The following is a 14,639-nucleotide window of genomic DNA, read 5'->3' as shown; positions in this document are numbered from 1 at the left end:
TGTATGAAAGGGCACTTTTCCAGAAATGTTTTGAAGTGACTGAAGCCACAAACCTCACTCTCAAAGAGTTCTGGAAACACCATTTTAACATTTGTAGTGCTTTAAAACTCATTGACAAAGCCTGGCAAGAAGTGACTCAAAGAACCCTGATCTCTGGCTGGAGAAAATTGTGGCCTGAATGTGTGAAAGAACTAGACTTTGATGGGTTTGAGGCTGTAAATGATGCGCCTATTGTTGAGGAAATTGTTACTCTGAGCCGGCAAATGGGCTTGGAATTGGATGGTGATGATGTGGAGGAGTTGGTGGAAGAACACAACGAAGAACTGACCACCGAAGAACTCCAAGCCCTTCAACAGCAACAGCAAGACAACGCAGCGGATGATTCTCCAGTGGAGGAGGATGAGGCAGTAGTGAATGTCCCTTCTGCAGAAATTAAGAAGGTGTCAGATGTGGGAAGAGATTCAAACTTTTATTGAAAAGACTCACCCAGAGAAAGCTGTAGTAGGCCGTTGCCTTAATCTTTTCAATGACAATGTGATGCCTTACTACAGAGACAGCTTGCGAAGAAAGGAAAAACAAGCTTCCATGGACAGATTTGTTGCGAGAAAATCGAGCAGTGAGCCACAACCAGGACCTAGTGGTATGCAGGCATAACATGCCAGGGAATGCACCCCAGAAAGTTCCTCACTGCCTGATGTTATAATGGAAGGGGACTCCCCTTCCAAACAGTAACACCTCTCCTCCTCCCCCCTCCTCACCATCTTCCATACGCCTACAGCATTCAACAACAAGGGTAAATAATAACTTGAACATAGTTTTTGTAGGTTTATTTAGATGAATTAGGTATAAAAATTTAGTTTGATGTGGGGTTTTTGGGGTAGTCAGGAATGGATCAATTCATTTCCCATTATTTCTTATGGGGAAATTAGCTTCGGAATACTAGTTTTCGGAATACGAGCTGTCTCCAGGAACGGATTAAACTCTTAAACCGAGGTACCACTGTATACTACATCTACTGCAAGTCCCTTATCTGAATAGGTGGTTACCATTTCTAAACATGAATTGTTCGTAAGTTCGGCTGCTGTTTTTGTAAATTGGGTACCGGGCTATTGGAGGTCCAACAGGGTTTCCGGAGGGTCCAACTATTTCTAGGGTTAATTCGTTATTTACACAACAGCAGCAATATTATCTGCATATTGTATATAATAATAGTAATTGGTGTTGGATTTTCCAATATCATTGTGTTAGGGGACAGACAGCCAATTTATATTTAAATTACATGTTAGGCTTATATCGAGGTCCCCCCTTCCCACCCCCCCCCCCTACTCTCCAGGGTCAAATTACTGACCCAGCTCCAGATGCAACCCCCACAACAAGCTGACTATCTCCTGAGTATCTACTCACTACTTGGTGAAGGCATTGGGTGATATGAAATGTGCCCAACCAGTTCTGTCCTGCCTGGGATTTGAACCCAGAATTCTTGATTGTGTTAAGAACGAACCTGACTGTACTACCGGATCCTTTTTTTTATACTACTGGGGCACTTAGTGTGAGGAATATTTTATGATATGAGTATTGAAGGATATAAACATGTACCATCTTTTGCTGGCGTACAGGATGAATATTTTTGGTACAACACCACCTGAATACATGTGTTGTACAGTATTTACATGCACAAAATCATGTTTTCTGGGGGAAGCCCCTACAGCTTCCCAGAGCTTACTAGGCTGATATGCTAATGTCAGACTTTGGCATCAGTTATGTGTATGGAGTTCATGTGGGCCTGCCGGGGACCACAAGCCAGAACCTGGCCCCCCTCTAGAGAGACAAGGGGAGCAATGTCCTATAGAACCCCCATGTGATTGGAAGCATTCTATGACTGCCATTGACCGGGTTAGGCACCCAGAAAGGTAGGCGTCCGAAAACAAACCCCTATTCTGGTGAAAATTGCAACCAAAGACCGAACGAGTGGATAGAACTCCCCAAACGAAAACGAACAAACTAGTATAACGTCACCTGTCATCGCGCTGCTGTCTGCACAGCTTCCCCCTCCCCGGGAGGGGAATGGGTAACCCCAGACCCACCACGCCGACGACCCACACCCCAGTTCTTGAGACTGAGGCTATCGGCTCGGTTGTGTGCTCTGGCTCTGGTGTTTTGCGGCACTGTGCCTTGTGTGTGGTTGCTGTCCTCAGGGGTGCGAGAGCCGGGAGTTATTTTTCAGTACTCTGGCTGCATGTGCCTAGGGTTCCCTTCCCTAGGTGCCTTGTAAGTACTGCCCTTGGAGCTTCCACAAGTTCCTCGGGGTCTGCCTCTGTGTGTCCGTTTCACTGCTCGGTTTTTCGGCCGTCCTTTGTGTACTTGGGTGTTTTGTCTCCCTCGTTTACCTTAGGGTAAGAGTCAGTTTTTGCACTGGTAGGGGTGCTGGGTGCTGCGCAGCTAGTTGTCACCTATCACAGTGGCCGGCTCTGTTCCTTGGGGTACGTTGTCCTCTTTTTTTTTTTTTTTCTTTTTGTTCTTACCTAGGTGAGGGGTTCTGCCCTACTTGCCACTGGTGTTTTGCCTCACCCTGATACTTGGTGGTGCCCCCTGCTTGGTTCCCGTGAGTGTACACGTCCTTGGGGTTCAGCTCTAGTCTGTTTGGTTGGTAGTTTTTGGGCGCCGGTTAGCAGTACCCTGCCTGGGTTTACCTGGGCGCGAGTCCTCTTAAAGTAAACGTTCAGGACCCTGGGAATCCCCTAGGGGATGTGTGGGTCCGATGGATGTGATTCCGGGGTCCCCCCTTGCTTCGTGCGAGTTTGAGGGTTGTTCGGTTCCCTTGTCTCTGGGCGACCCTCACTGTTTTTGCCTTTCATGCAGCCTGTTGGGTCGGTGACACTTTTGACCCTGAGTCCTGTGAGGACTGCAGCTTGCTGGTGACTCAATTTACCCAATCTGTGGATGGTCATCTTCGGGTACAGCCTGCGCAGGCGTTGCATTCTAGGTTTCGTTTGTTGCAACGCGCTAGGTTAGTTGCTCATTTGGATGCCCCGCGGCTGCCCCGTTTTGCTTATAGGGACCCGGACTTGGGTGTGGAGGTTGCCTCGACCCTGGTTCAGTCTACACCTCCTAGTCCTTCCCCTTCTGTTGTTTGTTCTGGTCCCCCTCCCTTGCTTCCGGTCTCGAAATGTCTGAGGGTTTCGGAGCCAGAGCTGAGGTTAGTTGGTCTTGAGACTCGGGCAGCCTCGTGGGATGCCCCTTCTGGTGTGGCGACGGAGGCATTCGAGTCTCCTCCCCCGCCCAAAGCCTCGGGGTCTGACCAGTGGGCCTCATTCTATCCGGCTTCTACAGCTGCCCCGGCCTTGTCTGGTGGGGTCGATGCTTGGGGGAAGGACTCGGCCCCGGGTCCTGCGGAGGAGGACCCTAGGACTGGGGAGGGGCTGGCTTGGGGGCCTTGGGCTCCGCTGGACCCTACCTGGGTTTTTCTGCACTCTGAGCGGGGCTTACTGTTACAAGGTGTGGGGTTTTCTTTTCCCCCCTCTGCATACGAGTTGGACTTCATATCTGCCCCTCCGCTGGTTCGGTTCTGTGCTCCCTTGGGTGCTTCGGCTTCGTCTTAACGGAGGTTTTCGGCTTATCGCATCCAACCTGCTGCGGTGCGGGTGGCCCTTGCAGCAAACCTCCTGCGTGGCCCGGATTATGCTTCGGCAATGAATCCCTTGGCTTTCAGGTTTGGGATTTCGTTCCCTTTCTGGCTCCATTACGAGGTTCCGGAGTCTTCCTGGCTGGTGGACTGTCCTGTAATTGCTTTGGAGGCTTGGCACTCCCTCTACCGTTCCCGCACGCTTGAGTGGAGGGAGGCTTCTACGGTGCTTCAGGTTTTCCTGGGGGGCGACCTTGAGCACCTCAATGAGTGCTTGTTTGCTCCTGCCCTTCCCCGAGATGTTGGTGTCGTTCCGCTCCAAGTGCAGGTCCCCCTCCTTTCGGCGGCGCAGGTGGCGGAGGACTTGCGTGCTCGGAGCCTTTTGGTTGCAGCCTTGCGCTTCTTTTCCCTCCTGGAGCTGTCTTCGGACTGGCTCACAGCAGATGTGGGGGCGCTTAGGGCTGTTCCTGGATCTGGCGCCTTGACCTCAGTGGCTCGCTCGTCGGCTGCTTTGCTGAAGCCTTTCACGTCGATCTTGCGGGATGCGGTTGCTCAGTTTTATGCTTCCCGGCTCGCGCGTCGGCAAACAGTGCTTGCCTCCTTTATGGAATCCGCTTGGACCTTGGCTCTTAGGACGTCTTCTCCCTTTTGTCCTCTCTTGTTTGAGGCTTCCCCTGTTGCGCAGTATGTTCAGGCTGCTTCGGCTTCTTGCCGTCCTATGTCGGACTTGCTGGCTCTCCAGGGGGGTCCCGTGGTGGACCTTCCCGGAAGGGTCATGCCAAGGCTCAGGGTTCCTCTCGTCGTGGTAGGCCACTGGTGTCTGGTTCGGGTTCGGTTCCTCCTTCGGATCCACCTCTGTCTGGTCGGCGCGGTGTTCGCTCTGTACAAAGGGTTCTGGGTCTCGTAAGGGGCGCCGGCTCTTTCACGGTTTGCCCTGTTGACGGGGCGATAGGGGAAAGGCTTGCGCTGTTCACTCACACCTGGTTCCACGATTTGTGGGCGTTTCGGGTCGTTTCGCACGGCCTCCGATGATGTTGGGTAGCCCTCCTCCTGTGGGGGGGTTCGGGGCTGGCGGGGCAGGCTTCTTCCCCTGAGCTCTGTCAGGTCGTCCTGGAATGGGTTTGCTTGGGCGTGGTCGAAACGACTCTGTCCCTCAGATGGGTTTCCCGTCTGTTTCCAGTCTCGAAACGGGACTGTGCGGACCTGCAGTTCATTTTGGACTTGTCCCGTCTGAACCCCTGGGTTCATTGCCCCTCCTTTCAGATGACTACGCTGTCTCAGGTTCGGCTTCTGTTGGAGCCGGGCGCTTGGATGGTGTCCCTGGACCTCCGGGACGCTTATTAGCACGTCTCGATTCATCCGGGGTTCAGGGACTGGCTCGGTTTTGTTGTGGAGCTTCGTGCTTACCGCTTTCGTTGTCTCCTGTTCGGGTTGACCCTGGCACCTCGCGTGTTCACACGCCTTACATGGGTCGTGGTGACCCGTCTGCGTCTGTTAGGTGTTCGGGTGTTGGCCTACCTCGATAACTGGCTGGTTTGGGCTTCCAGCCAGTCCGCTTGTCTGCTGGCCAGGTATCTGGTTCTTTTTCAGCTCGCTGGGTTCGGGTTCTTGGTGAACTGGAGGAAGTCCCATCTGGTTCCCTCCCAGGTTCGAACCTGGCTGGGCCTTGTGTGGGACTCTCGGACTGCTTCCTTGTCTCTTCCTCTGAAGTCTCTTCTGCGGCTGCAGTCCCGCTTGTGCCTGTTTCTGGGGGGCTCCTGGGTCACCCGGCGGTTGCCCGAGGGTCTGTGCGGGAGCCTGAACTTCACGATGCTGGTCTACCCGCCGGATCGGGTTTGGCTTCGTCGGGTGTTCTGGTTCCTTCGGGGACGTCCCTTCCGCGTCTCTCGCAATCGCTGGGTTCGGACCCCAGGGGTTTGCGTCGGTTGCTGCATCGCCGGCTTCCTCTTCGGGTTTTTTGGGATTCAGTGCTTTGGCGCCTACACGAGCCCTCGCTCGATGTGTTCACAGATGCGTCGTCTCTCGGTTGGGGCTTTGTGTCCAGTGCTCATCAGGCCGGCCAGGGACAGTGGGGTCCGTCCTTTCGTCGAGCCCACAGCCCTGTGCAGGAGTTCGCAGCGGTCTGGTTTGCTCTTTGGAGGCTTCGAGTCGCCCGCAGGTCGACGATCCGGCTCCATTCGGACTTTTTTCCCGGTGGTTCATTGTCTGAACCGGGAGGGGGGGGTCGATGCAGTCCTTGGCTCTTTGGCGCTGGTAACTTCGGGTGACTCGTCTGCTGAGTTCTCAGGGTTTGGCTCTCCTGGTGGTTCACGTACAGGGAGTGTCCAACGTCTTGGCCAATGGCCTGTCTCGTTTCGTTCCCCTCACCACGGAATGGACGGTCGACGCCGACTTCTTCCGTTGGCTTTGCCAGACGTGCGGACGCCCCGAGGTGGACCTCTTCGCGTCGGCGTGGTCGCGGTGCCTTCCCTTGTATGTGACGCCCTTTCCCGACAACGAGGCCATCGGGGTCGACGTCTTTCGGCAGGACTGGTCGAGGTGGGGGTTCCTGTGCCTCATTCTCCCGGTTCAGCTGTTGCTCCAGGTCCTGACTCACTTAGAGACTTACCAGGGGAGAGTTGTCCTCTTGGCCCCTTGGTGGCCTGCCCAGCCGTGGTTTCAGGCGCTGCTTGCTCGGTGTCCGAACCCAGAGGTTTTTCCGCGGATCCGCCTCTTCCAGCAGATCGGTCCAGTCCGTCACGTGGCTGGTTCGATCTCCTCCTCGAGTCTTCACGTATGGTATTTTTGACTCGCGTTTATCATCATCTCTATGGTGGTCAGGTGGCTTCCTTATTAGTGTCCCACCTGCGGGCTTCACCTCGGTAGCAGTATGAAGTTTCCTAGCGGTCCTTCCGGTTCTTCTTGCGTCTTCGTCGTTGTGCTTCGCTTTATGTTAGGGGTGGTGGTGTCCTTTCTCTCTTGGTTGTTCCAGGACCGTCTCCTTATGCCTAATACTGTCACTTCGTATCGTGCGGCGCTGGCGGAGCTGCTGCAGCTTGCTTTTGGTTTTGATGTCATGTCTGCGCTGTTTCGCAAGCTGTCTCGGGCGTTGTTTCACCTCTGGCATGTTCATGCGCCACCTGAGCCGTCCTGGTCATTGGACAGGGTTCTCTCTCTTCTTCTCCTCGTTTTGTTGTCTCCTTCGGTTCCAGATTGTTTTTTGAAGGTTCTTTTCCTGTTGGCATCGACCTCTGGGGGTCGGGTTGGCGAGCTTCATGCTCTCCTCCGGCACAGAGGTTCCTGCTCTTTCGGTCGGGGTGATCATTTTGTTCGTCTGCAGCCTTCTTCTTTTCTGGCGAAGAATGAGACTGCTGCTTTCCGGAGGGGTCCCTGGGTTGTTGATGCTTGGTTGGTTAGGCTGAGGGTGCATCATGTTTTGTGTCCGGTTGCGGCTCTCCGCCGTTATTTGCGGGCCACTGCTTCTGTATCCGTGGACGCGCTTTGGGTTGATATGGTTTCCCTTCTTCCCTGTTCGAGGGTGTGGGTCTCCCAGGTCGTCCGCAGGATAATTAAGGCTAGCCAGCCTGCGGTCTATCCCCGTGCCCATGACGTCCGTAAGTTCACGGCTCTTGCTGCCGTCTTTGGCAATATGTCCTGGGCTGACATTCTGGCACGGGGATTTTGATGGTCGAACATGGTCCTGGCTGCTCGTTACCTTGTAAACGTTCCTGGACCCAGTCGGGCCTGTGTCGCTTTGGGTCGGCGGATGCAGCCACTTGTTTCGATTTCGCGTTGAGGAGCGAGCGGCAACCGCCTCCCGGGTAAGTCCCTATTCTCTTTCCTCTGTGGGTAGTTAGTCTGGGGAGCGTAGGAACACCCTGGCATCCCTCCCTTCCTCCGGTCGGCATTTTTTTGTGTGTTTTGACATCGAGCCTCAGAACTGGGGTGTAGGTTGCCGGCATGGTGGGTCTGGGGCTACTCCTTCCCCCTCCCGGGGAGGGGGAAGCTGCGCAGACAGCGGCGCGATGACAGGTGACGTCATACTAGTTTGCTCGTTTTTGTTTGGGGCGTTCTATCCACTCGTTCGGTCTTTGGTTGCAATTTTCACCAGAATAGGGGTTTGTTTTGGGACGCCAACCTTTCTGGGTGCCTAACCCGGTCGATGGCTGACATAGACTGCCAATCGACCAAGGAAAATCCAATCACACGGGGGTTCTATAAGCCATTGCTCCCCTTGCCTCTCTAGAGGGTGGCCAGGTTCTGGCCCGTGGTCTCCGGTAGGCCCACAAGAACTCCATACACATGACTGATGCCAAAGTCTGACATTAGCTTATCAGCCTAGTAAGCTCAGGGGAGCCTCCGGGACTCACCCAGAAAATCGCGTTTCATTACATTCAATGTTGTTGTTTTTTTGTTCACTACAAAACTAATGATATTCTCAATAAATGTATGTTGCAAAAAAAAATCCCAAACATCATTGTAAATTAGGTAGATCTTGTATGTTGGCAAATGTAATTTGTTTCACCCTAGGCATCGTGTAATTATTACAGGTATATGTGAACATAACTATCATGAAGTACGAGAGTGCCTGGCTAAGGACTTGCAAGAGAAACTGGCGAGGCGTGCAGCTCATATGCTGTTCTGCAGGTGAGTTGCAGAACTGTTCTGCAGTGTAGAGTTGCCACTACACTGCAACTCTTGCCATCTGACTTTAGGAACAGTATTTGCCTTTGTTCATTACATTCCTAGCACAGACTCAACTTGTACATTGTTTAACCCTTAAACCGCACATATTGGGGGCCGAAAGTGAAAAATATTAGAATTATGTAAATATAACTTAAAAATGTTAAACAAATCTCCAACTTATTAGCTTCAGCGTCATGAAACTTTCATCAAAGTATTTTCAGAAATTGATTTTAGCCAAATTTTTTTAAAATAAGAAAGTTTCTCTGTGGGGAGCCCCTATGGCTTCCTGGAGCTTATCGGGCTAATGTATGTTATATTAGACCAGGACATTAGCTAAGGAGTTCAGACCTATCAGGGAACAATGGTCCTTATCTGCCATCGACCAGGGTTAGGCACCCAGAAAGGTAGGCATAACAAAACAAACCTCACATGGTAAAAAATTAAAACAAAAAACCGAACAGAGAGGTAGAAATTCCCTACAATCCGAAGGAAACAGGCTAACAAACATCTTGAGGTTATCTTGAGATGATTTCGGGGCTTTAGTGTCCCCGCGGCCCGGTCCTCGACCAGGCCTCCACCCCCAGGAAGCAGCCCGTGACAGCTGACTAACACCCAGGTACCTATTTTACTGCTAGGTAACAGGGGCATTAGGTGAAAGAAACTCTGCCCATTGTTTCTCGCCGGCGCCTGGGATCGAACCCAGGACCACAGGATCACAAGCCCCGCGTGCTGTCCGCTCGGCCGACCGGCTCCTTGGCATCACATATATACATCACATCATCAACATACATCACACTTTACTGCTGCGCCGATTGTCCGCGCAGCCCTCCCCGCCCCGAGAGGGGGGAAGGGGGAGGCCCTGGATCTCGCCGCACCAGCTGCCTAGCATCAGTTCGTAAGCTAATGTCAACCAGGACAGATGCTTCTTTGGCCTCAGTTTCCTAAGCGGTGTTTGCCTTTCGTGGCGTTCACTGCCGTGTGTTGTGTTGTGTGGTGGCCAGGTGTTCATCAGTACCGGGGCTGCATGCGCTTAGGGGCTTCCTTCCCTAAGCACCCTGTGAGTACTGACCCTGCGTGACAGGGTTATCTTCCCTGGGGCGTTTGGGAACCATTCCCATAGAGGTTCTTGCTGCTCGGCATTTGCCTCTCTTGGGGCCAGCTGGGGCTTGGGGCCCTTGTTTGGTCCTGGATAGGGACTCGTATTGTGCTGGTTAGGGCATCAAAGTGTTACGCAGCCTGCCACCTACACAGAGACTGGTTCCTGTTGCCTCTGGGGACAGTGTAATTTTGCAGGGGCTTTCTTTTGTTTTTATTTTCATTTGCCTGGGGGGGGGGGGGTCTATCTAGTGTGGCTGTAGTTCCACTGGTAGTGTTTGGTGGCCCTCTGCTAGGTCCCCTTGATTGTAGACATTGCAGGGGTTTTCAGTGTTGTCCTCTACCCATTGTTAGTTTTGGGTTTTAACCGGTTAGGAACACCTTGCCCGGGCTTCCCGTAGTTATTACCCTAAGCACCCTGGAAAAACCCTGTCGGGGCTCGGTGGATCATTGACTGTGCCTTCTGGGTTCCAACCCGTCTTGTGCGGGTTCGTTGGTTGTTGTGCCTTTGTCTCCGGGTGACAGTCGCCACTTTTACCGCCGTCATGCTGCCTGTTGGGTCACTGACACCTTGACCCGGATTCATGCGAGTTGTTCTCTGCTTGTTCTCCAGTACTCTTCTGATGTTATTACTGTTCAGAGTACAGGCGACATCCACATTGCAAGCTTGGTTTAGGTTACTGCAATGCGCTAGGTTGGTTTCCTGCTCGGATGCCCCGGGGCCGCCCCGTTTTGGCTAGGTGCTGTTCGCCCTTTTCCTTCCCTGTTCCCGGCTCCTGACCGTCTGAGGATTTCGGGGTTAGGGCAGAGACTCGGGCAGTTTCGGGGGCTGCCCCATTCGGGTTGGGGACGGAAGTTTTCAAGCCTGTTCCTCCTGCCAAGGCTTCTGAGTCTTACCAGCGGCCCATTCTTGCTGCCTTTCCCTCTGGACTCTTCTTTTCTTTAAGGGCAGAAGGCATAGAGGACGGCTCTGCCCCGGGGCCTCTGTTGTGGGTTCCCGGGCAGATGGGGGATGCCTGCTAGCAGTTCTGGGGCTGTTTGCCCCTGCTTGGGTTTTCTGCTTTTGGGCGGAGTTTTTTGTCCATCTAGTCTGCTTGCTTCCCACATTTGCTGGCTTATTTTCATATTTATTGCATCAGTCACGGCCCTCCTGTTTCTGGTGGCCATTTTCTTCTGCCGGTTTCCCGGTGTGGCCACCAGGGAAGCGTTGCGGTCTGTTTACATGCACCTGGGTGTGTGAGCTAGCGTCTTGGGTAAGTTTTTCACCTCTTTCAGGGGGTTTCTTTGCTTTTCTGATGTTTTCTGCCCGTCTTCTGTTCCTCTGGGAACGCTTGGGTGTTGGTTTTTATACTGGTTTTTCTGTTTTGTCTGTTTTGAGTCTGGGCCTTAGGGTTTGGGCTCAGTGTCCCTGTGTGTCTATGCTTGCTCCCACACCTTGTCCCTCGGTTTTCGGTCTGTTTTGACTGTTTCCCTGGGGGTTCTGTCCTGGGGCTGTGCTTTGCCTTTCTGTGGTGTATTTCCACCGGCAAATGGGGTAGTTTGGACTCCCCCGGGTTTCGATTCTGGGTTCCTTTGGGTTCTTTGGTTTCGTTCCGGAGGTTTCTTCCTCTTGGGCCCCCTTTGCGGGTTCTGGCGGCTTTGTTTCCTCGTGTGTGACCCGGTTCTGCCTTCTGGGGTTCCAGGTTCTTCCTGGCTTGCAGGCTGATATTTTTGGGTCTTGGCACGTGTTGTGGTCGTGACCAAGGCCTTGGGTTTTGTTGTCGAGGTAGGCCTTTTGATGCAGTTTTGTGCTTTCTTTGTACCTTCTTCGCCTGGCCTGCGTGTTGCTCTCTGCCCACTGGTCGGCGGCTTGTATATTTCTTTTGAAAGTTTATTTTGACATTTTTCGGTGATGCTGTGGTGACAAGCTGAACAGCAATGCTGTTTGCTCATGCTGCGTGCGCCAGCTTTGGTTGCTCCATCAGTACTGTGCCTCTCACACCTGAGAATATTGCCCACAATTTTTTTTTTTAAATGGCGTCTGTTTACAAGAGCCCTGAGGAAGCTAATGTGAACCCCGTGTAGCCGCGGGTCATTTGAATCGGGCCTGGCACCTTATGGCATATATATACGCCATGCGCAGTTTAACACTTTGGTGCACCCAGCTCGCCACCCCTCAACTGTGCGATATGGGACCCAGGGTGTCACGGGAGTGCGCGTAAATTCTGAAAATTTACGTGCAATTTACGCGTGGTGGTTCGGCGATCGTCGCCCCTCTGCCCCGCTGGCCCTCAGTTTACCATTGTCTCGCGCTCAGTGACTACCCCCACATCAATTCTTGTCGCGGATTTTCAGTGTTTTGTTGGATTTTTGGTGATTTTGTCTATACAATTTGTTATTATATATCTCACCATGAGTCCCAAGAAAGCCAGTGGTAAGGATAAAGGCCAGAAAGCTCATGTGAGGATGACAATAGAGGAGAAACAAGAGATCATTCGGAAGCATGAGAACGGTACACGTGTTGTTGAACTTTGTAGGCAGTACAACAAAGCCACATCAACAATATGCACTATACTTAAGAAGAAAAATAAGATTATGGGTGCTAAAGTGGCAAAAGGAATAAGAACATTAACGGCACAAAGACCACAAATACTTGAAGAAGTGGAAAAGTTGTTATTAATTTGGATACACGACAAGGAGTTGAGGGGTGATAGTGTTTCGGAGGCCATTATTTGTGAGAAAGCCAGGGTGTTGCACGAAGACCTTCTAAAGAATACCCCTGCAACGAGTGATGCAGATAAGAAAGAGTTTAAGGCAAGCAGGGGCTGGTTTGAAAAATTTAGAAAGAGAAGTGGTATCCATAGTGTTACAAGGCATGGGGTTATGTGATGTGATTATGGAAGGGGACTCCCCTTCCAAACAGTAACTCCTCTCCTCCTCCCCCCTCCTCACCATCTTCCATACGCCTACAGCACTCGACAGCAAGGTAAGTAATAACTGGAACACAGTTTTGTAGGTTTATTTAGATGAATTAGGTAAATTAGGTATAAAAATTTAGTTTGATGTGGGGTTTTTGGGGTAGTCAGGAACGGATTAATTCATTTCCCTTTATTTCTTATGGGGAAATTAACTTCGGAATGCGAGTTTTCGGAAGGCGAGGCGTCTCCAGGAACGGATTAAACTCTTATTCTGAGGTATGCCTGTATTGTAAAATGTTGACCCAACGAGTGTAATCGACGAAGTTTCTTTATTTGGTGCCGGTCAAACGCATCCTTGTGTGACATTTTATACATATGTTCTTCTAGAACATTCTATTGCGAACATATTGGTACAAAATTTAATTACGTACATTGAAAATTAAGGTCAGGACAGTGAAAAGAATATACACTTTTCAGAAGGTGTTTCGCCCATCTGCCGTCGGGTGTGCCGTAAGAAGTAACACTTCAGCCACTTCCCACACTCTTGCGGGTGGGCCGCGATCATGATTCTACATTTATATGCATATGTCCGTGAAGGGAATTTTATTGCGGTCACAGTGATACCAAAATTAACGACGTAGCACAATTCTGGGATTGACAAACATGAAAAGATCATAAACATTTCAGTGCGGTTTGACGCTCACTGCTAACGATTGCCATAGTTTTTTATTTGGTGCGGGTCTCATGTCGGGTTTGGTGAAATTTTACATATATATTCCTCTAGAGCATTCTCTTGTGAACAAATTGATACCAAATTTAAATACATACATGGAATATTAAGGTGAGCAGACCGAAAAGATTATAAACATTTTAGTGTTGCCGCGCGGTCGCCCGAAACGAACGGCAAATTCTCCAGATAGTATTCAGTTAACTCCCGGCGCGCTATAGTGTTAAGATATGGGCACCACACAACCGCTGCATATTCTAGCTTTGGCTCAACAAAAGTCGTGAAAAATTTCTTTAGTATTTCGCCATCCATGTACAGTGGGGCCTAGACTTACGATGGTAATCCGTTCCCAAAGACAGATCGTAAGTCGAAATATCGTAAGTCGAAGCGATTTTTCCCATAAGAAATAAAGGAATTGAATTAATCCGTTCCCCACCCTCCAAAATATTAACTTACAAATACATTTTATACTGAATACAATGTTTTTTTCTAACTACAATACAGTACATACGTTTATCTTACCTTTATGGAGGGCTCTTGATGGCATATGGAAGATGGTGATGAGGGGGGAGGAGGAGAGTTTTTAATGTTTGGAAGGAGAGTCCCCTTCCATTATCACATCAGGCAGTGATGTTTTCTCTGGGGTACTCTCTCTCCTACGTTTTGCCTCCACTTATACCCTAAATCTGGGTATAAACTGTCACATTATGTCCAGACCAAGTGAGATGGCCCGGAAAGTGGAGTTGGAGATTCTGTTGGACGATATATTCGACTTCGAGGCACTAAAGAAGGTCACCACCAAAGACACCTTACAAGCAGAACTTATTGCGGAAGGAGGAAAGAATCGAGGCAACTACAGAAGCACCATACTGTCCCCCGAGCTCAAAGCGGCAGCTAAGAGCCTTCGTGAGAACAAGGAGATAGTTGTCAGGAGAGGTGACAAGTCGCCAATATACGTCATTCTTAAAAAAGACGAATATCTGGCGAAAATGAACCTCATACTCTCTGACCAAACTAAATTCCAAAGGGTAACGAAGGACACTACAGCCGAATTGAAAGCAAAGGTCAACAAATTGATCGAAACTGTGAACGCCAAGAAATCGAGACTCCACCTGCCAAAGATTATTGGGGAATATAAACCTGGATACACGTATGGAAATGTCAAGACACATAAGCCTGGAAACCCACTTCGGCCATTCATCAGCCAGATACCAACACCCTCACGGAGGATTGGCCCAGCCGCTACGTCATCACATGTGAAGCTATCAGACGTCCCAGACGTCACTGTCTAGACTTCACTCGTGCACAGCACCTGTCCCTGGAGCACTTGCTGCTCATTTCTCGTCAATTCCTACGTCGGTCCAACACATGGAATATAGGAAGACCTCCCCAGGTGCTGGCAGACCCGCTGGTGATGCGTAAATCCTCCGGAGATGGGGGATCCTGTCAAACTGACAGGATCCCCTGTCGCATGTCCGACCACCTTGACGTGCTGTCTCGGACTGGTGGCGCCAAAGAGGTGCGATCTCCGGACCCCCCCTGCCTTCGTAACGTCATACTCGCCAGGGGCGGTTTTCATTGGCTCCCTGTGCCACGTCACTGTCGGTGACCAATCTGGTGCCACTGACGTCGC

General features: G+C 51.1%; 1 protein-coding gene across 1 annotated transcript in view; it reads left to right on the top strand.

Annotated features, from left to right (window-relative positions):
* The window catches only part of wfs1 (wolframin ER transmembrane glycoprotein wfs1), a 97,497-nt gene that overhangs the window by 65,185 nt on the left and 17,673 nt on the right, over window positions 1–14,639 (top strand). The window contains exon 4 of the mRNA XM_045736908.2: window positions 8,152–8,248. Coding sequence (XP_045592864.1) covers window positions 8,152–8,248 — 97 coding nt within the window. The remainder of the gene's footprint in view (window positions 1–8,151; window positions 8,249–14,639) is intronic.

This window comes from Procambarus clarkii, chromosome 18 (assembly GCF_040958095.1).
Source record: "Procambarus clarkii isolate CNS0578487 chromosome 18, FALCON_Pclarkii_2.0, whole genome shotgun sequence".
In the NCBI taxonomy this organism is placed as follows: Eukaryota; Metazoa; Arthropoda; class Malacostraca; order Decapoda; family Cambaridae; genus Procambarus; species Procambarus clarkii.
The sequence above is the reverse complement of the archived record's forward strand: the minus strand, read 5'-3'. Positions and strand labels throughout refer to the sequence as shown.